Below are 21,565 nucleotides of genomic sequence, written 5' to 3'. Positions count from 1 at the left end.
CCACTGATATTCACGCATTTTTTTTGTCATACATGTAGCTAAGGACACATGTTTTGGCGTGTTTTATTATTCATAGTTTGCTTAACAGTAATAGAATATTCTTATATGCTATAAATGACCAGACGTCCGAGATCAAAACTGGGAATATAATCCCAGAGAAGGGGGGAAAAAACGGTCAGCTATTTTTAAGTTGGAGAAACAATATGATTAGGTTATGTATACATGCGTATATCCTATATAAACAATGTATGAATACATTATATATCTATATATTTTAGGGACCTATAGACTGTATCTCTGTTGCTGCAGCAGCAAAGAGTTTATTCTGTCTTGACACTTTGTATTGATATTTTGTATTACATTCTTCCCTTAAATGATAATGTTTATAGTGATTGTTTTATATGTATTTTTTATGTATATCGCTTTGGATAAAAGCGTCTGCCAAATAATTAAACATAAACATATATAAACACCTAAAAGTCTTTATATCAGCTAAAACCACTAATCTGTTTCACTGGATTCAGAATAAAACCAAATGCTGTATTACCCAATAATGTTAGTATTTGAATATTGTTACTTGAAGACTTATTCCTGGTTACAATTATACTGTTAAGAAAGTATTGTCTTATACTTTGCCTAAAATGAGAATGCATCATAATCAGTGGCGGCTGGTGAATTTTGTTTTAGGTGGGGCTGAAAGTTTGTAAACCAAACCCTTGTAGGGGGGGTCATCCTCCCCCACAAGATTTATTTGTGATTTTCACATACAAATGAAGCATTCTGGTGCATTCTGACAAAATAATGGAGACACAATAGAACATTTCATAGGTTTGCAGAGAACTATATTCATTATGCACACTGAAGGCATGATGCCACCATAGGTTTGCAGAGAACTATATACAATATACATATATATTGAATATATACTTCTCAACTCTGTGGTCATATTATTTTCACAAAATACAACCAATAATACGTTAATGTTAAATCTTACTTGTGAAAAGTAATCCCCCGCCTCCTATTTTCAACAGTCCGCTCATTTGAGCAGGAAAACGCTGAACACCAGCCCGGCATCTTTGTTTTCTACCTGTCAACTGTCAGTTTAGGCTGCTTGCCGGCTCCTCATCACCACTTCAAGATGGCGGCCGAATTTCTCGCATCACAGCAGCCAATGCTGCGTCTACTTATAAGATGTCTATGGGCTCACCCAGCAAAACATGGCTAATGCTAACGCTAAGGAGAGTGAGACGTTCCCAAGAGAAGAAAAGTGCATGATAATATGACGATATCACATATGATATCATGTATGATGACACCACATATGAGGATATCACATAAGACGATATCACATATGATACCATGTATGATACGACATATGAGGATATCACATATGATACCATGTATGATGATACCACATATGGTGATGCCATGCATGAATGATGATACCATGCATGATTATACCACATATGATAATGCCATGCATGATGATGCCATGCATGGTGATACCATGTATGATATCATGTACGATGATATCATGTATGATGATACCATGCATGATGATACCATGTGTGATGATACCATGCATGATGATACCATGCGTGATGATACCATGCATGATGATGCATGCATGATGATATCATGCGTGGGGATATCATGTATGATGAGAAAGAAGCACAACGCGTAGACCGATCATTAAAGCAGTCACTCTGCACACCACCAAGATGAGTGAATGGAAAGGGCTGCGTTTACTTTGGCTACTTACTATAGTCCTCTCAATGTTTTACTTCATTATTTATTTGAATACAATGTTTAAAATTACGTTTTCATTGACAGAAGTATGTTATTCAAGACAAACGTTTGCACTTTATTGATCTCAATGTTGGAGATTGTTTATTAGCATGCAACATGTGCAATGCTGCATTTTTGTTAACATAAGTATTCTATTCAAGCAAAAGTATTGCTTCTCAAGGAAAGTTCTTAATTTAATTCTTTGAAAATTATTTCATTGAAGTTATCATTTATATCTGGTCTTAAAAGAACAACATTATATATTGCCAAGAATAAGATGCAGTAATTTCAAACTAATAGTTTTTGTTTAAATACAAGAACATTTGTTTTGAATTATATATGTCATTTGTCTTCAATGGTTTTTTTGAAAAACAAGGGGAAAAAAATTGTAATTCCAATTTTGTGTGAGCGTTTGGGATAGGCTCCAGCCCCCACCCCCCGTGTTTCTGAGAGAGACAAGCGGTGTAAAAATGGATAGGTGAAAGTTATTATGAATTTAGCGATGAAGATGTCTGACCTCCCTGATACCGAAGTACATGTCAAACTACTTCCTTAACGTAAATGACCGCCATAACCACAACACCAGGGGGAGCTCTACTAACCACGTTAAACCCAGATTCCGATCTAACAAAGGTCTTAACTCATTCTCTTTCTATGCCACATCAATGTGGAATGCGCTCCCAACAGGTATAAAAGAAAGGGCATCTCTATCCTCCTTCAAAACCGCAATAAAAGTACACCTCCAGGCAACTTCAACCCTAAACTAACACCCTCCCCGGATTGTTAATAATCAAATGTAAACAATCAAATGTAGATACTTTTCTTATGCCTTCTGATCTCTCTCTCTCTATGTCCACTACTTGCTGCACATATCCTACCAAGTCAGACCTACACTGTTTCAATATCCATTTCTCTGTTCTCAATTGTTGATGACTGATGATAACAACCAAACCTAACACCCCCCCCCCCACCCCCCTCCACAACCCGAATTGTAAATAATGTAAATAATTCAATGTATACACCCTGATGATTATCTTATGTGATGACTGTATTATGATGATAGTATATATGATAGTATATATCCGTATCATGAATCAATTTCAGTGGACCCCGACTTAAACAAGTTGAAAAACTTATTCGGGTGTTACCATTTAGTGGTCAATTGTACGGAATATGTACTTCACTGTGCAACCTACTAATAAAAGTCTCAATGAATCAATCAATCAGTCTTATGGTGCTGCATCGCTACAGCCTGGCTAGCATTAGCAGTAGTAGCACAGTGGTTTTCTCACGACTCTTGGGTGACAAATTGGCAAACAAAAAACACATTACTTGACACGTAGAAGTCATTTGGGAACTGTTTGATTCTGTGTTCTGGAGTTGGTTTGGTACACATGGGTTTGAGGTGGCCGCTTTGAGGTCTGAGTGACAAGTGGTCCTGGAGGCAGGCAAAGAGCTGAACCGAGAAAGGTGCAGGGCTGCTGGTCCAGTGTTTATTTACTGTCCTCAGCTGAGCTGCGCGTTGAGCTCCAAGTGTGCTCATTGTGTTCATATCTATGATTCACTTGACCTCTGCAGTACTTTGTAACCACACGTACATTGGGAAAAGCTTGACTCTGATTGGCTGTTGTTGTAAATCTTTAATCAAGTTGATCACCGTGATCCAGCTGAAATCTATTACCATCATCGATCACAATCATAATCAATCAGCCCTCTTACCAACCGATGCACTCTTCATGTTCAATCAGCTACGCATCTAAAATATGGCAACGTGAAAGCATGACAGTGGACTTGGTCTCAAACCCAAATATTCTGCTGTATTTCAAGAGGAAACAAAGAAGAGATTGTGGAGTAACAAAACAACTCTATTTTGTCATTTTTGTGCCTGTACAGAGAATGAAACTGCTGAAATAATGGCAAACCAGCAGTCACTTAGAAACCCAGCTAAGATACAATCACTAGAAATATGAAAAGGTATCAATAGTATGCAAGATGTTACAGTACTCCAAGATGTTCCAAACCAAATACAACCTGGTCCTCCATCGCAATGTTACCTAAGGTTCTTAATGCTCTCCAGTCCCTCAAACTCTTGTCTCTGCTTTGTCCCCGTCAATACTTGATCAACAGTTAACTGCATGCTAAAGACCTATGGAGAGATGTGAGGTATTACTTCCAAAAAATGACTGAGTTGAATGGGATATGACAGTAGCAGTAGGGGTTGTTCCACCGAGGCGTGTGGTTTTTCGGGGGGAGGTTTACCATTTGTTTAAAGTCAAGCGGGTTGTTTAATGTGGAATGACTTTGCCCACTTGAGAGGCTGGTGTGAAGTTACAAGATTGGACCCAACTGGGCTGGGGCTAGGGTTTAAGTTCAATGGCTTAGACAGCCTGTGACGAAGAGGCCTCAGCTGCGCCTCTCACAATAATATGATCGATCTCCAAAAAAGTCATGTTGTGATTTTAAAACCTCCAACAATTACAACACACTAGAATGATACTCAGTAGGGTGCAGACCTCCATTAAGCAATTTTCTCTTTGTGTGTGTCCGTAGTTAAGCCCATTCCCAATACACCCCCTCACCCTACATTCCTGTGAAAGTAGTGGTGTCCCAATGACTCTCTGCATGTAGGACTAGTGGGCATAACGAGGAGTAGGGGGTATGAATCTAGTTCCTGTGAAGGTAGTTGTGTCCAAATGACTCTGCATGTAGGTGTAGTGGGCATAACGAGGAGTAGGGGGTATGAATCTAGTTCCTGTGAAGGTATTGGTGTCCCAATGACTCTGCATGTAGGTGTAGTGGGCATACCGAGGAGTAGGGGGTATGAATCTAGTTCCTGTGAAGGTAGTTGTGTCCAAATGACTCTGCATGTAGGTGTAGTGGGCATAACGAGGAGTAGGGGGTATGAATCTAGTTCCTGTGAAGGTATTGGTGTCCCAATGACTCTGCATGTAGGTGTAGTGGGCATAACGAGGAGTAGGGGGTATTAATCTAGTTCCTGTGAAGGTAGTTGTGTCCAAATGACTCTGCATGTAGGTGTAGTGGGCATAACGAGGAGTAGGGGGTATGAATCTAGTTCCTGTGAAGGTATTGGTGTCCCAATGACTCTGCATGTAGGTGTAGTGGGCATACCGAGGAGTAGGGGGTATGAATCTAGTTCCTGTGAAGGTATTGGTGTCCCAATGACTCTGCATGTAGGGGTAGTGGGCATAACGAGGAGTAGGGGGTATTAATCTAGTTCCTGTGAAGGTAGTTGTGTACCAATGACTCTGCATGTAGGGGTAGTGGGCATAACAAGGAGAAGGGGGTATGAATCTAGTTCCTGTGAAGGTATTGGTGTCCCAATGACTCTGCATGTAGGGGTAGTGGGCATAACGAGGAGTAGGGGGTATGAATCTAGTTTATGTGAAGGTAGTTGTGTCCCAATGACTCTGCATGTACAGTAGGTGTAGTGGGCATAACGAGGAGTAGGGGGTTTGAATCTAGTTCCTGTGAAGGTATTGGTGTCCCAATGACTCTGCATGTAGGTGTAGTGGGCATACCGAGGAGTAGGGGGTATGAATCTAGTTCCTGTGAAGGTATTGGTGTCCCAATGACTCTGCATGTAGGGGTAGTGGGCATAACGAGGAGTAGGGGGTATGAATCTAGTTTCTGTGAAGGTAGTTGTGTCCCAATGACTCTGCATGTACAGTAGGTGTAGTGGGCATAACGAGGAGTAGGGGGTTTGAATCTAGTTCCTGTGAAAGTATTGGTGTCCCAATGACTCTGCATGTAGGTGTAGTGGGCATACCGAGGAGTAGAGGGTATGAATCTAGTTCCTGTGAAGGTATTGGTGTCCCAATGACTCTGCATGTAGGGGTAGTGGGCATAACGAGGAGTAGGGGGTATGAATCTAGTTCCCGTGAAGGTATTGGTGTCCCAATGACTCTGCATGTAGGGGTAGTGGGCATAACGATGAGTAGGGGGTATGAATCTAGTTCCTGTGAAGGTAATGGTGTCCCAATGACTCTGCATGTAGGGGTAGTGGGCATAACGAGGAGTAGGGAGTATGAATCTAGTTTCTGTGAAAGTAGTTGTGTCCCAATGACTCTGCATGTACAGTAGGTGTAGTGGGCATAACGAGGAATAGGGGGTATGAATCTAGTTCCTGTGAAGGTATTGGTGTCCCAATGACTCTGCATGTAGGTGGAGTGGGCATACCGAGGAGTAGGGGGTATGAATCTAGTTCCTGTGAAGGCATTGGTGTGCCAATGACTCTGCATGTAGGGGTAGTGGGCATAACGAGGAGTAGGGGGTATGAATCTAGTTCCTGTGAAGGTATTGGTGTCCCAATGAATCTGCATGTAGGTGTAGTGGGCATAACGAGGAGTAGGGGGTATGAATCTAGTTCCTGTGAAGGTAGTTGTGTCCCAATGACTCTGCATGTAGGGGTAGTGGGCATAACGAGGAGTAGGGGGTATGAATCTAGTTCCTGTGAAGGTATTGGTGGCCCAATGACTCTGCATGTAGGGGTAGTGGGCATAACGAGGAGTAGGGGGTATGAATCTAGTTCCCGTGAAGGTATTGGTGTCCCAATGACTCTGCATGTAGGGGTAGTGGGCATAACGAGGAGTAGGGGGTATGAATCTAGTTCCCGTGAAGGTATTGGTGTCCCAATGACTCTGCATGTAGGGGTAGTGGGCATAACGATGAGTAGGGGGTATGAATCTAGTTCCTGTGAAGGTAATGGTGTCCCAATGACTCTGCATGTAGGGGTAGTGGGCATAACGAGGAGTAGGGAGTATGAATCTAGTTTCTGTGAAAGTAGTTGTGTCCCAATGACTCTGCATGTACAGTAGGTGTAGTGGGCATAACGAGGAATAGGGGGTATGAATCTAGTTCCTGTGAAGGTATTGGTGTCCCAATGACTCTGCATGTAGGTGGAGTGGGCATACCGAGGAGTAGGGGGTATGAATCTAGTTCCTGTGAAGGCATTGGTGTGCCAATGACTCTGCATGTAGGGGTAGTGGGCATAACGAGGAGTAGGGGGTATGAATCTAGTTCCTGTGAAGGTATTGGTGTCCCAATGAATCTGCATGTAGGTGTAGTGGGCATAACGAGGAGTAGGGGGTATGAATCTAGTTCCTGTGAAGGTAGTTGTGTCCCAATGACTCTGCATGTAGGGGTAGTGGGCATAACGAGGAGTAGGGGGTATGAATCTAGTTCCTGTGAAGGTATTGGTGGCCCAATGACTCTGCATGTAGGGGTAGTGGGCATAACGAGGAGTAGGGAGTATGAATCTAGTTTCTGTGAAGGTAGTTGTGTCCCAATGACTCTGCATGTACAGTAGGTGTAGTGGGCATAACGAGGAGTAGGGGGTATGAATCTATTTCCTGTGAAGGTAGTTGTGTCCCAATGACTCTGCATGTAGGGGTAGTGGGCATAACGAGGAGTAGGGGGTATGAATCTAGTTCCTGTGAAGGTATTGGTGTCCCAATGAATCTGCATGTAGGGGTCGTGGGCATAACGATGAGTAGGGGGTATGAATCTAGTTCCTGTGAAGGTAATGGTGTCCCAATGAGTCTCTGCATGTAGGAGTAGTGGGCATAACGAGGAGTAGTGGGCATAACGAGGAGTAGGGGGTATGAATCTTGCCCTTCAGAGAGAAAGAGAGCCATTCCAGATGCGCATTTAGGGCCAGAGAAAAATGCACAATTTCTGCATAAGTTATATAATGTATTGCATGTTAGTTTGTAATGTTAGCCAGTTAGCCACGCTAGCTAACGTTAGGCTAAAATACTAAATAATAATACTAAAATACTCAAACTTTAAAGCTTGCAAATGCGAAAACATTAATGTTACATACCTTCAAAATGTTCACAGGAGACAACAATCGTATAGTTCTTTGTTTATTCATCAACCAAAGCATTATGAATGTAAAAAAACCCCGATCTCAGCCGTTAACTCCATTGCTGTCAAGTTTGTTGTGTCATGGTGGGACTGGAAAGTTGTACAGTACTCCGCTACTAATAAAGTACCGTTGTACTAATTAATTATAAAAGGTACTACTGCCTTTGGAAAACACCTGTAGTTATTTTTCATCCACATGTGTTGCCGTACGGCGGTTATTTTCCTAAGCCGACACGCGGCCCATTCGTTTGTCAAGACGTACACAATGAGCACATACAATCATAATAATCGTCCAAAGGAATAATGACTAAATAACAGCAATACTACTGGTTAATAAAAAGGTTGCGTGAAAGGCAATATGAAGTTATTTGGGCTATCAATAAAGGTGACGCCTTAAACAAAGAAGTGTTCGGTGTGCAAGTGCTGCTTGCTGTGTCAATACACCACCATAAACATTTAAATAACTAACATTCAGACCTGCACAAGGTAATATAGTTAACAGCTTCCCACGTGCACATATACAGTAGATGCGAGACACACATACAGCTGCTTGGCTTGTTGAAAATGATTAGTATTATTATTAGTAGTAGTAGTACTATTAAAATGAAGCCAGAGTTTAAAGTTGGTAAGTAATTTAGTTAACAGCACATATATAATAGATACTAAACAGGCATAAAGCTGGTTGGCTTGTTGAAAATTCTTATTATTATCCATCCATCCATTTTCTACCGCTTGTCCCTTTCAGGGTCGTGGGGGCTGCTGGAGCCTATCTCAGCTGCATTAGGGCGATAGGCAGGGTACACCCTGGACAAGTCGCCATCTCATCACAGGGCCAACACAGATAGACAGACAACATTCACACTCACATTCACACACTAGGGCCAATTTAGTGTTGCCAATCAACCTATCCCCAGGTGCATGTCTTTGGAGATGGGAGGAAACCGGAGTAACCGGAGGTAACCCACGCAGTCATGGGGAGAACATGCAAACTCCACACAGAAAGATTATTATCATTATTAGTAATAGTATTAAAATGAAGCCAGTGTTTAAAGCGTGGCAGGTAATATAGTTGACAACTTCCCCTGTGCACATATACAGATACCAAACACGCATACAGCTGCTTGGCTTGTTGAAAATTATTATTATTATTATTATTAGTCGTCGGCATCCTTGCGTCTCAGGACGATGGGGTAGATCCAAAAAGGGGGGGGGGATTATTAGAGCAGTCTAAACCGCCCATGTAATGTAAACTAATGCAAGTGAATTGACTGAATTTTATAATAAATTATCACTTTTTCATTTGTGTTTTATCTTTAACAATGTGTGTTTTACATGCTACTTGTCTTATCTGTGTATTTTTAATCTTGCTTTCAGTGTTTACTAATTATTGTATTTGTCTTAAAGCACAGCTCAAAATTGGCAACCATAAATCATGAAGCATTTAATACAAAGTCAATAAAGCTTTCTATTCTATTCGAACCTAATTCTAGATTATGGCAGGCTATTATGTAAAATATTGTTCTTTTAGTGCGATAAGACAATCCCATGTGGCTAATGCGCCTTTTAATTTTAATTCTAATATTTTTATTTGGGTGCAATAAGAAACATATGTTTAATCATAAGTTTTATCATATATGTATATACATATACATATATATACATATACTGTATGTATATGTAAACATGCGATTGACTGGCAGACGGAAAAAGACAAAATAATTGAATGAACCAATAGAATAAGAAAAATGACCCAAAGACTATAACAGCACTAATAGATGAGTCCTTCATTTCAGCAAAGCCAACCAAATTTGAAACAGTTTGAGCACAAACAACAGGAGGCAAGATGTTTTGAAAAGACTGTTGTTGCATTTCGCTGCTCCTTCCCTGCTTGTTTAGAAAACATCGAAGACTGGCCTCAGCAAAACCGCAAGTGAAACATCGAACCATCTGTAAGCCTAAAACAATAAAGCCTCACAATGCACCCAACCACGAGCACAACGCCCAAAGACTCAACCAAGTCCCCTCTCTACCTATTTATAGCTTGCAACCATCTACCTATCCGTACAGCCGATGAATAAGCCTTCAGTGGGCACGTTTGGCGAAACAAAAATGGCTAAAATGCCAGGAAAGGCCGCCAAGGCCAACAGAAAGGGACTGCCAAACCAAAGTACTCCACGGCGTGTATACGTGTGTGCGCGTCCTGTGTCTATATGTGTGTGCGCATCCTGCGTGTGTACCTGTGTGCGCGTCCTGGGTCTATACGTGTGTGCGCGTCCTGTGTCTATACCTGTGTGCGCGTCCTGCGTGTATACGTGTGTGCGCATCCTGTGTCTATACGTGTGTGCGCGTCCTGCGTGTATAAGTGTGTGTGCGTCCTGCGTGTATACGTGTGTGCGTCCTGCGTGTATACCTGTGTGCGCGTCCTGCGTGTATACCTGTGTGCGCGTCCTGCGTGTATACGTGTGTGCGCGTCATGGGTGTATACATGTGTGTGCGTCCTGCGTGTATACGTGTGTGTGCATCCTGCGTGTATACCTGTGTGTGCATCCTGCGTGTATACCTGTGTGCACATCCTGCGTGTATACGTGTGTGTGCGTCCTGCGTGGATACGTGTGTGCGCGTCCTGTGTCTATACATGCGTGCACGTCCTGCGTGTGTACCTGTGTGCGCGTCCTGCGTGTATACCTGTGTTCGCGTCCTGCGTGTATATGTGTGTGTGCGTCCTACGTCTATACGTGTGTGCGTGTCCTGCGTGTATATGTGTGTGTGCGTCCTGCGTGTATAAGTGTGTGTGCGTCCTACGTCTATACGTGTGTGTGCGTCCTGCGTGTATATGTGTGTGTGCGTCCTGCGTGTATACCTGTGTGCGCGTCCTGCGTGTATAGGTGTGTGTGCGTCCTGCGTGTATACCTGTGTGCGCGTCCTGCGTGTATACGTGTGTGTGCATCCTGCGTATATACGTGTGTGCGCGTCCTGCGTGTATACCTGTGTGCGCGTCATGCGTGTATACCTGTGTGCGCGTCCTGTGTCTATACGTGTGTGCGTGTATACGTGTGTGCGTGTCCTGTGTCTATACGTGTGTGCGCGTCCTGCGTGTATAAATGTGTGTGCGTCCTAGTCTATACGTGTGTGCGTGTCCTGCGTGTATAAGTGTGTGTGCGTCCTGAGTCTATACGTGAGTGCGTGTCCTGCGTGTATACGTGTGTGTGCGCGTCCGGCATTGGACCCAACTGTGTCCTGCGTCTATTCGTGTGTGTCCTGCGTCTATACGTGTGTGTGCGTGGGTGCTGGAGCCTATCTCAGCTGCATTCTGGCAGAAGGCGGGGTACACCCTGGACAAGTCGCCACCATACCTGCCAACCCTCCCGATTTTCCCGGGAGACTCCCGAATTTCAGTGCCCCTCCCGAAAATCTCCCGGGGCAACCATTCTCCCGAATTTCTCCCGATTTCCACCCGGACAACAATATTGGGGGCGTTCCTTAAAGACACTGCCTTTAACGTCCTCTCTCACCTGAAACCTTCACCCCTTAACAGCCGCATGCTGTCCAGGCGTCCACTTTTCCTCCATATAAACAGCGTACCGGCCCAGTCACATAACAATGTAGCGTTGGACGGGTTTAACAATGATCTTTACTAGAGGATGTCAAGAAATACTGGCACGTTGTATGATCTTTTAGCTGGTTTAATGATAACGCAAGGCATACTTGGTCAACAGCCATACAGGTCACACTGAGGGTGGCCGTATAAACAACTTTAACACTGTTACAAATATGCGCCACACTGTGAACCCACACCAAACAAGAATGACAAACACATTTCGGGAGAACATCCGCACCGTAACACAACATAAACACAACAGAACAAATACCCAGAATCCTTTGCAGCACTAACTCTTCCGGGACGCTACAATAACATCTACGGCTTTTGGAGCTCAAGTGCACAACTGCACACACAACAAGAAGGAGACAAAGCAGAAGAAGAGACATAGAAGAAGAAATACGCTTGCAAGTTCCAAAATGATTGGAAAAAAAAATTTCATTTCATCCAGAAAAGCTCGAAGGGGAAGGGGTATGCTGCCTGCACCTCAACCCCGCCCCCGCAACCATGCCCCCCATCTCCCGAATTCGGAGGTCTCAAGGTTGGCAAGTATGGTCGCCACCTCATCGCAGGGCCAACACAGATAGACAAACAACATTCACACTCACACTAGGGCCAATTTAGTGTTGCCAATCAACCATGTCTTTGGAGGTGGGAGGAAGCCGGAGTAACCGGAGGGAACCCACGCAGTCACGGAGAGAACATGCAAACTCCACACAGAAAGACCCCGAGCCCCAGGATCGAACTCAGGACCCTCGTATTGTGATGCACATGCACTAACCCCTGTTCCACTGTGCTGCCTCCAAGAAGTGGATATTGAATATCTGCAAGCCTTTTAAGATTTCATGTTGACGAAGCGTCACAATTAGGCAAGCGCGGTCACAGCTGCGTGGGTGGGCCAACACTCGCACATGTGTGGCGTGGGATGAGGAAGTGGTAGGCCACATCATTTTACAAGTTTCTGCTAGGTCTCGCTCGTCTCCTGAGAGATGTGAAGCCCCCCTTCACCCGTCATCTACCTCGCGTCTGCCATTTTCTCACTGTCACTTGCTATTAGCGTCACACGTGTCGATGCATCTTTCCCAGCAGAAAAAAGGCTTCCTGTCTTAAAACTGCCAGCTATTGAGCATGGTGGGTGATTGAGGGACCAGCGGTAGAAAATGGATGGATGGACAATCGGGAGATCAGGGAGATCTGTGTTCCAATCTCTGTTTAAACATGGCCTCCCCTTGGGTTTTCTCCTGGTTCTCTGGGTTCCTCCCGCATTCCAAAGGTATGCATGCTAATTGATTGGAGAGACTAAGACCTCCTTCACACTGCAGAACAACTCCCATTTTTTTGACCATATGCGACCTGTATTGGATGTTTTCATGTCAGTTCCAAATCTTTCATATGTCGATACAAATCGGATATGTACGCGATGCGACTGTAGTGTGAACACTCCCACGCTCCAAAAATGTAGCCAAAATAGAGGGTTACATACAAACCCCGTTTCCATATGAGTTGGGAAATTGTGTTAGATGTAAATATAAACGGAATACAATGATTTGCAAATCCTTCTCAACCCATATTCCATTAAATGCACTACAAAGACAAGATATTTGATGTTCAAACTTTTTGCAAATAATAATTAACTTAGAACTTGATGGCTGCAACACGTGCCAAAGTAGTTGGGAAAGGGCATGTTACATGGCCTTTCCTTTTAACAACACTCAATAAACGATTGGGAACTGAGGAAACTAATTGTTGAAGCTTTGAAAGTGGAATTCTTTCCCATTCTTGCTTGATGTACAGTTTAAGTTGTTCAACAGTCCGGGGGTCTCCGTTGTGGTATTTTAGGCTTCATAATGCGCCACACATTTTCAATGGGAGACAGGTCTGGACTACAGGCAGGCCAGTCTAGTACCCGCACTCTTTTAATATGAAGCCACGTTGATGTAACACGTGGCTTGGCATTGTCTTGCTGAAATAAGCAGGGGTGTCCATGGTAACGTTGCTTGGATGGCAACATATGTTGCTCCAAAACCTGTATGTACCTTTCAGCACTAATGGCGCCTTCTCAGATGTGTAAGTTACACACTAATACACCCCCATACCATCACACATGCTGCCTTTTACACTTTGCGCCTATAACAATCCGGATGGTTCTTTTCCTCTTTGGTCCGGAGGACACGACGTCTACAGTTTCCAAAAACAATTTGAAATGTGGACTCGTCAGACCACAGAACACTTTTCCACTTTATATCAGTCCATCTTAGATGAGCTCAGGCCCAGCGAAGCCGACGGTGTTTCTGGGTGTTGTTGGTAAACGGTTATCGCCTTGCATAGGAGAGTTTTAACTTGCACTTACAGATGTAGCGACCAACTGTAGTTCCTGACAGTGGGTTTCTGAAGTGTTCCTGAGCCCATGTGGTGATATCCTTTACACACTGACGTCACTTGTTGATGCAGTACCGCCTGAGGGATCGAAGGTCACGGGCTTAGCTGCTTACGTGCAGTGATTTCTCCAGATTCTCTGAACCTTTTGATGATATTACGGACCGTAGATGGTGAAATCCCTAAATTCCTTGCAATAGCTGGTTGAGAAAGTTTTTTCTTAAACAATTTGCTCACGTATTTGTTGACAAAGTGGTGACCCTCGCCCCATCCTTGTTTGTGAATGACTGAGCATTTCATGGAATCTACTTTTATACCCAATCATGGCACCCACCTGTTCCCATTTTGCCTGTTCACCTGTGGGATGTTCCAAATAAGTGTTTGATGAGCATCCCTCAACTTTATCAGTATTTATTGCCACCTTTCCCAACTTCTTTGTCACGTGTTGCTGGCATCAAATTCTAAAGTTAATGATTATTTGCAAAAAAAAAAAAAATGTTTATCAGTTTGAACATCCTTGTTTGTGAATGACTGAGCATTTCATGGAATCTACTTTTATACCCAATCATGGCACTCACCTGTTCCCATTTTGCATGTTCACCTGTGGGATGTTCCAAATAAGTGTTTGATGAGCATCCCTCAACTTTATCAGTATTTATTGCCACCTTTCCCAACTTCTTTGTCACGTGTTGCTGGCATCAAATTCTAAAGTTAATGATTATTTGCAAAAAAAAAAAAAAAATGTTTATCAGTTTGAACATCAAATATGTTGTTTTTGTAGCATATTCAACTGAATATGGGTTGAAAATGATTTGCAAATCATTGTATTCCGTTTATATTTACATCTAACACAATTTCTCAACTTATATGGAAACGGGGTTTGTAATAAATAGTTGACAAATGAGCAGAAAACTGGTGAAAATCATGTTTTAGGAACTTGCGTCAATGTTCCACCACTTCTGCCTCCGACTGCTGGCAGACGCACTCTTTGGAGCAGACGCGACAGTAAAATGTCCCCACTAACTTCCAGAGCCAAAACACATGCCCTCTTCCTTCTTCATTTTCTCCACACAATAATTCAGTTCAGAAAATGTTGCCTTTGATTGCACCAAATCCTTGAAGTGGTCCCAAATGCGCCAGTACTGAGACTAGAATAAAAGCCATGTTTACTGGCATAAACACTGCAGCACGTGTGAAGTAAGTCTGCACGCGGGTTAGATTGCCTTCACATTAGACATCGTATTAGACCAGGGGGTGCGTGTGACCCCTGGGTACATGCTTTATCAGTATCATGCTTTCAAAAGTTGTGCTCTACCAAACGTGCTCATTGTAGACATTAATCCTGACTAGTGTTGTCCCGATACCAATATTTTGGTACAGGTACCAAAATGTATTTCGATACTTTTCGGTACTTTTCGATACTTTTCTAAATAAAGGGGAGCAGAAAAATTCCATTATTGTCTTTATTTTAACAAAACATCTTACGATACATTAAACATACGTTTCTTATTGCAAGATTGTTCTTAAATAAAAGAGTGAACATGCAAGACAACTTGTCTTTTAGTAGCAAGTAAGCAAACAAAGGCTCCTAATTTAGACATATGCAGTAACATATTGTGTCATTTGTCATTCTATTATTTTGTCGAAATTATTGTACTCTTTAGAGGCGGTATAGTACCTAATATGATTCATTAGTATCGCGGTACTACACGAATACCGGTATACTGTACAACCCTAATCATGACCATACTTGCCAACCCTCCCGAATTTTCCGGGAGACTCCCGAAATTCAGCGCCTCTCCCGAAAACCTCCCGGGACAAATATTCTCCCGAAAATCTCCCGATTTTCAGCCGGGGCTAGAAGCCACGCCCCCTCCAGCTCCATGCCGACCTGAGTGAGGACAGCCTTTTTTCATGACGGGAGGACAATAGGGTGACAAGAACTAAATCATCCAGACTAGAGATAAATTGTATTATTATGTTTATCTTACCTAAAAATAAATATATGTATTAATTAAAAAAATAAATAAATAAATACATGTTTACTATATTTTGCTAAAAACATCCAAATTAATTGTATTTTTATTTGTATTTTTTCCTGACTCCTTATTACATCCAGCCATAGAATTATACATTAGAATAAACATATTTGAAATAATTGATTTTAAATTATCATAATAATTCATTTAAAATGACCATATTTAATTATTAAAATAATTGCTTGTTTATCAACAACTTTAGCATTTTATTCATTACATTTTGAAACTCTCAGAAGCCAAGTTATGTTATATTCCTTAATATTTATTTATTTATATATATATATATATATATATATATATATATATATATCAATCAATCAATCTATATATATATATATATATATATATATATATATACTCCTCCCCTCTTAACCACGCCCCCAACCATGCCCCACCCCGACCACGCCCCCACCCCCCACCTCCCGAAATCGGAGGTCTCAAGGTTGGCAAGTATGATCCTGACTGAAAAATAAATCAGCACAAATTGTTTTATTAATTTTACTTTTGTAGGTTAAAGTGTATTATATATTTTCTCACGAGTTAATCATGCCGATCAATGAGAATTAATTATTATTTATTGAGTTTGTTAAAAAAAAAAAATGTCAGTACCAAATGGTTCAGGTCGGTCGAAAAATGTTTATAATATAAATAAGGAATTTTTAAATATATTATTTCAGGCAAATTGATGCACTTTAAAATGTTTCTTTTACAGTCTAAAAACAATGTTAACGTTGTAAGATGATCAATATTTGTGTTTTCTTTACTGTTAATAGGGATAACATGTTATGCAGAGGTGTACTTACAACAATTTCAAATAGGGGGTGCTTGAATTTTTTTTGGGGGGGAGGGCGTAACAGAAAATAATTGAGAAGCACTGCATTCAGGCACGCTCACATGATTGTGTCACCAACCCAATGTAAGCACCAGTGACCTTTTACTCCAATCAAACGGAGCCTGGCAGTCACATGACCACACTCAAACTACACACTGTAAAAAGTGACATGACTTTAAGATGAGGCGATGTCAATGTTTACCTTCCAAGCTAGGAAAGATAACCTTCATATTCGTAAATGTGTCAGGAGAAGTGTTGCTATTTCAGCCTACAGAGGTCCACTTCCAGCGAGAGAAAACAGATGTTTTAGGACCTTTAGCTGCACGTATGTTAACATTAGTGACTGTGAAATGTGCATCTTTTGTAGTGCACGTTGTAGTAGTTTCTCTCGCAAGTACTATTCAAAAATAGCTACTAAATACATCAGAAGTCATTCAGTACTTAGTCGTTTTTTTCACTCAATACTTAGTTTTTCTTATTCAAGCCATTTTTTTGGATGACAGCTTTTGACTTTTACTTGAGTCATATTAAAAACCCAAAAGCAGCGAAGTTTGCACGTTGTGTAAACCGTAAATAAAAGCAGAATACAATGATTTGCAAATCCTCTTCAGCCTATATTCAATTGAATACACTGCAAAGACAAGATACTTAAAGTTTGAACTGGAAAACATTGTTATTTTTGGCAAATATTAGCTCGTTTTATGCCTGCAACATGTTTCAAAAAAGCTGGCACAAGTGGCAAAAATCACTGAAAAAGTTGAGGAATGCTCATCAAACACTTATATGGAAAATCCCACAGGTGAACAGGCTAATTGGGAACAGGTGGGTGCCATGATTGGGTATAAAAGCAGCTTCCATGAAATGCTCAGTCATATACAAACAAGGATGGGGCGAGGGTCACCACTTTGTGAACAAATGTGTGAGCAAATTGTCAAACAGTTTAAAAACAACATTTCTCAACGAGCTATTGCAGGGAATTTATGGATTTCACCATCTAAGGTCCGTAATATCATCAAAAGGTTCAGAGAATCTGGAGAAATCAATGCAAGGCCGAACACCAACATTTAATTTTTGGTCGATTTTGAGAGTTCTAACTAGAAAATGGCACCGATCCAGTCATTGTCTTTCATTGGATTGTTTTTCTGATTGGCAAGGTAAAGTCACATGGTTCTAACACCATAAAGCCAAATGTTCCTTGCCCAATTAGGAAAAATGGGTGAAATTGTGTAGTTGTGGTTCAGAAAAGTAAAGAAGAGTGTACCTGACAGTGAAAGATGTACTCAGGTGTTGCCTTTTTGAACTTGATGTTCCACACCAGGGCCACACCGTCTGGGTCATGGGGGGCATCTTCATTGTTGTTATAGGAGGCCACGAGCAACTCAGGATACTAAATGGCAGAGAGAGGACCAAACTTGATAGTCAACACCTGTCATTGTGTCACCAACTGAAAGTCTTACCTGAGGGGACCAGTCAAGACAGGTGACAACGCGATGTTTGGACCAATGCTCGTCGTAGAAAAGTCTACTGAATGACAAACTGGAGCCTCCAGCCAGATCTCTAGAAACACACAGCATATATCAGTATTTCCTAACCATAGGATGAGGGCCCATTGTAGAGGGCTGCCAAAAAATATATGTTTCCCAGCTGTGGTACTTAGTTGTAATACACTTTTTCACCATTTATGACCGTATTGACAATATCAAGCAAACAGAAGAAGTCTGGAGCTAAAGTCAGAGAAGTTTCTTAAGTGCAAAAATAATGACTAAAGTGGTAAAGCTGTATTTTTGTTTGCACTTAAATTTTATTGACAGTTTAGTTTAAAAACATATTTATTATTTATGAATGGATTTACTCCTCTCTGAGCTGCCACCTTAACGTGGTAGAGGAGTTTGCGTGTCCCAATGATCCTAGGAGCTATGTTGTCCGGGGGCTTCCATGCCCCCTGGTAGGGTCTCCCAAGACAAACAGGTCCTAGGTGAGGGATCAGACAAAGAGCAGCTCGAAGACTTCTATGGAAATGCAAGAACCGAGACTCAGATTTCCCTCGCCCGGACGCGGGTCACCGGGGCCCCCCTCCGGAGCCAGGCCCGGAGTTGGGGCACGATGGCGAGCGCCTGGTGGCCGGGCCTGTCCCCATGGGGCCCGGCCGGGCACAGCCCGAAGAGGCAACGTGGGTCCCCCCTCCAATGGGCTCACCACCCATAGCAGGGGCCATAGAGGTCGGGTGCAATGTGAGCTGGGCGGTAGCCGAAGGCAGGGCACTTGGCGGTCCGATCCTCGGCTACAGAAGCTAGCTCTTGGGACGTGGAACGTCACCTCGCTGGGGGGGAAGGAGCCTGAGCTAGTGCGCGAGGTAGAGAAGTTCCGGTTGGATATAGTCGGACTCACCTCGACGCACAGCAAGGGCTCTGGAACCAGTTCTCTCGAGAGGGGATGGACTCTCTTCCACTCTGGCGTTGCCAGCAGTGAGAGGCGACGGGCTGGGGTGGCAATTCTTGTTGCCCCCCGGCTCAGAGCCTGCATGTTGGAGTTCAACCCGGTGGACGAGAGGGTAGCTTCCCTCCGCCTTCGGGTGGGGGGACGGGTCCTGACTGTTGTTTGCGCTTACGCGCCAAACAGCAGCTCAGAGTACCCACCCTTTTTGGATTCACTCGAGGGAGTACTTGAGAGTGCTCCCCCGGGTGATTCCCTCGTTCTACTGGGGGACTTCAACGCTCATATTGGCAACGACAGTGAAACCTGGAGAGGCGTGATTGGGAAGAATGGCCGCCCGGATCTGAACCCAAGTGGTGTTTTGTTATTGGACTTTTGTGCCCGTCACGGATTGTCCATAACGAACACCATGTTCAAGCATAAGGGTGTCCATATGTGCACTTGGCACCAGGACACCCTAGGCCGCAGTTCTATGATCGACTTTGTAGTTGTGTCATCAGATTTGCGGCCTCATGTTTTGGACACTCGGGTGAAGAGAGGGGCGGAGCTTTCTACCGATCACCACCTGGTGGTGAGTTGGCTGCGATGGTGGGGGAGGATGCCGGACAGACCTGGCAGGCCCAAACGCATTGTGAGGGTTTGCTGGGAACGTCTGGCAGAGTCTCCTGTCAGAGAGAGTTTCAATTCCCACCTCCGGAAGAACTTTGAACATGTCACGAGGGAGGTGCTGGACATTGAGTCCGAGTGGACCATGTTCCGCACCTCTATTGTCGAGGCGGCTGATTGGAGCTGTGGCCGCAAGGTAGTTGGTGCCTGTCGTGGCGGTAATCCTAGAACCCGTTGGTGGACACCGGCGGTGAGGGATGCCGTCAAGCTGAAGAAGGAGTCCTATCGGGTTCTTTTGGCTCATGGGACTCCTGAGGCAGCGGACAGGTACCGACAGGCCAAGCGGTGTGCGGCTTCAGCGGTCGCGGAGGCAAAAACTCGGACATGGGAGGAGTTCGGGGAAGCCATGGAAAACGACTTCCGGACGGCTTCGAAGCGATTCTGGACCACCATCCACCGCCTCAGGAAGGGGAAGCAGTGCACTACCAACACCGTGTATGGTGCGGATGGTGTTCTGCTGACCTCGACTGCGGAAGTTGTGGATCGGTGGAGGGAATACTTCGAAGACCTCCTCAATCCCACCAACACGTCTTCCTATGAGGAAGCAGTGCCTGAGGAATCTGTGGTGGGCTCTCCTATTTCTGGGGCTGAGGTTGCTGAGGTAGTTAAAAAGCTCCTCGGTGGCAAGGCCCCGGGGGTGGATGAGATCCGCCCGGAGTTCCTTAAGGCTCTGGATGCTGTAGGGCTGTCTTGGTTGACAAGACTCTGCAGCATCGCGTGGACATCGGGGGCAGTACCTCTGGATTGGCAGACCGGGGTGGTGGTTCCTCTCTTTAAAAAGGGGAACCGGAGGGTGTGTTCTAACTATCGTGGGATCACACTCCTCAGCCTTCCCGGTAAGGTCTATTCAGGTGTACTGGAGAGGAGGCTACGCCGGATAGTCGAACCTCGGATTCAGGAGGAACAGTGTGGTTTTCGTCCTGGTCGTGGAACTGTGGACCAGCTCTATACTCTCGGCAGGGTCCTTGAGGGTGCATGGGAGTTTGCCCAACCAGTCTACATGTGCTTTGTGGACTTGGAGAAGGCATTCGACCGTGTCCCTCGGGAAGTCCTGTGGGGAGTGCTCAGAGAGTATGGGGTTTCGGACTGTCTGATTGTGGCGGTCCGCTCCCTGTATGATCAGTGTCAGAGCTTGGTTCGCATTGCCGGCAGTAAGTCGGACACGTTTCCGGTGAGGGTTGGACTCCGCCAAGGCTGCCCTTTGTCACCGATTCTGTTCATAACTTTTATGGACAGAATTTCTAGGCGCAGTCAAGGCGTTGAGGGGATCCGGTTTGGTGGCTGCAGGATTAGGTCTCTGCTTTTTGCAGATGATTTGGTCCTGATGGCTTCATCTGGCCAGGATCTTCAGCTCTCACTGGATCGGTTCGCAGCTGAGTGTGAAGCGACTGGGATGAGAATCAGCACCTCCAAGTCCGAGTCCATGGTTCTCGCCCGGAAAAGGGTGGAGTGCCATCTCCGGGTTGGGGAGGAGATCTTGCCCCAAGTGGAGGAGTTCAAGTACCTCGGAGTCTTGTTCACGAGTGAGGGAAGAGTGGATCGTGAGATCGACAGGCGGATCGGTGCGGCGTCTTCAGTAATGCGGACGCTGTATCGATCCGTTGTGGTGAAGAAGGAGCTGAGCCGGAAGGCAAAGCTCTCAATTTACCGGTCGATCTACGTTCCCATCCTCACCTATGGTCATGAGCTTTGGGTTATGACCGAAAGGACAAGATCACGGGTACAAGCGGCCGAAATGAGTTTCCTCCGCCGGGTGGCGGGGCTCTCCCTTAGAGATAGGGTGAGAAGCTCTGTCATCCGGGGGGAGCTCAAAGTAAAGCCGCTGCTCCTCCGCATCGAGAGGAGCCAGATGAGGTGGTTCGGGCATCTGGTCAGGATGCCACCCGAGCGCCTCCCTAAGGAGGTGTTTAGGGCATGTCCGACCGGTAGGAGGCCACGAGGAAGACC

General features: G+C 44.2%; 1 protein-coding gene across 5 annotated transcripts in view; it reads right to left on the bottom strand.

The window, feature by feature from the left end:
* LOC133620883 (cytoplasmic dynein 1 intermediate chain 1) overlaps positions 1-21,565 on the bottom strand; it is a 140,082-nt gene that overhangs the window by 48,604 nt on the left and 69,913 nt on the right. For all 5 annotated transcript variants that reach the window (XM_061982511.2, XM_061982507.2, XM_061982508.2 and 2 more), the window contains 2 exons: positions 17,977-18,076; positions 17,781-17,906 (listed from right to left, as the gene is read on the bottom strand). In XM_061982511.2, the coding sequence (XP_061838495.1) occupies positions 17,781-17,906; positions 17,977-18,076 (226 nt within the window). The remainder of the gene's footprint in view (positions 1-17,780; positions 17,907-17,976; positions 18,077-21,565) is intronic.

The sequence above is a fragment of the Nerophis lumbriciformis genome, linkage group LG21 (assembly GCF_033978685.3).
Source record: "Nerophis lumbriciformis linkage group LG21, RoL_Nlum_v2.1, whole genome shotgun sequence".
Taxonomy (NCBI): Eukaryota; Metazoa; Chordata; class Actinopteri; order Syngnathiformes; family Syngnathidae; genus Nerophis; species Nerophis lumbriciformis.
This window is presented reverse-complemented; position numbering and strand designations above follow the sequence as displayed.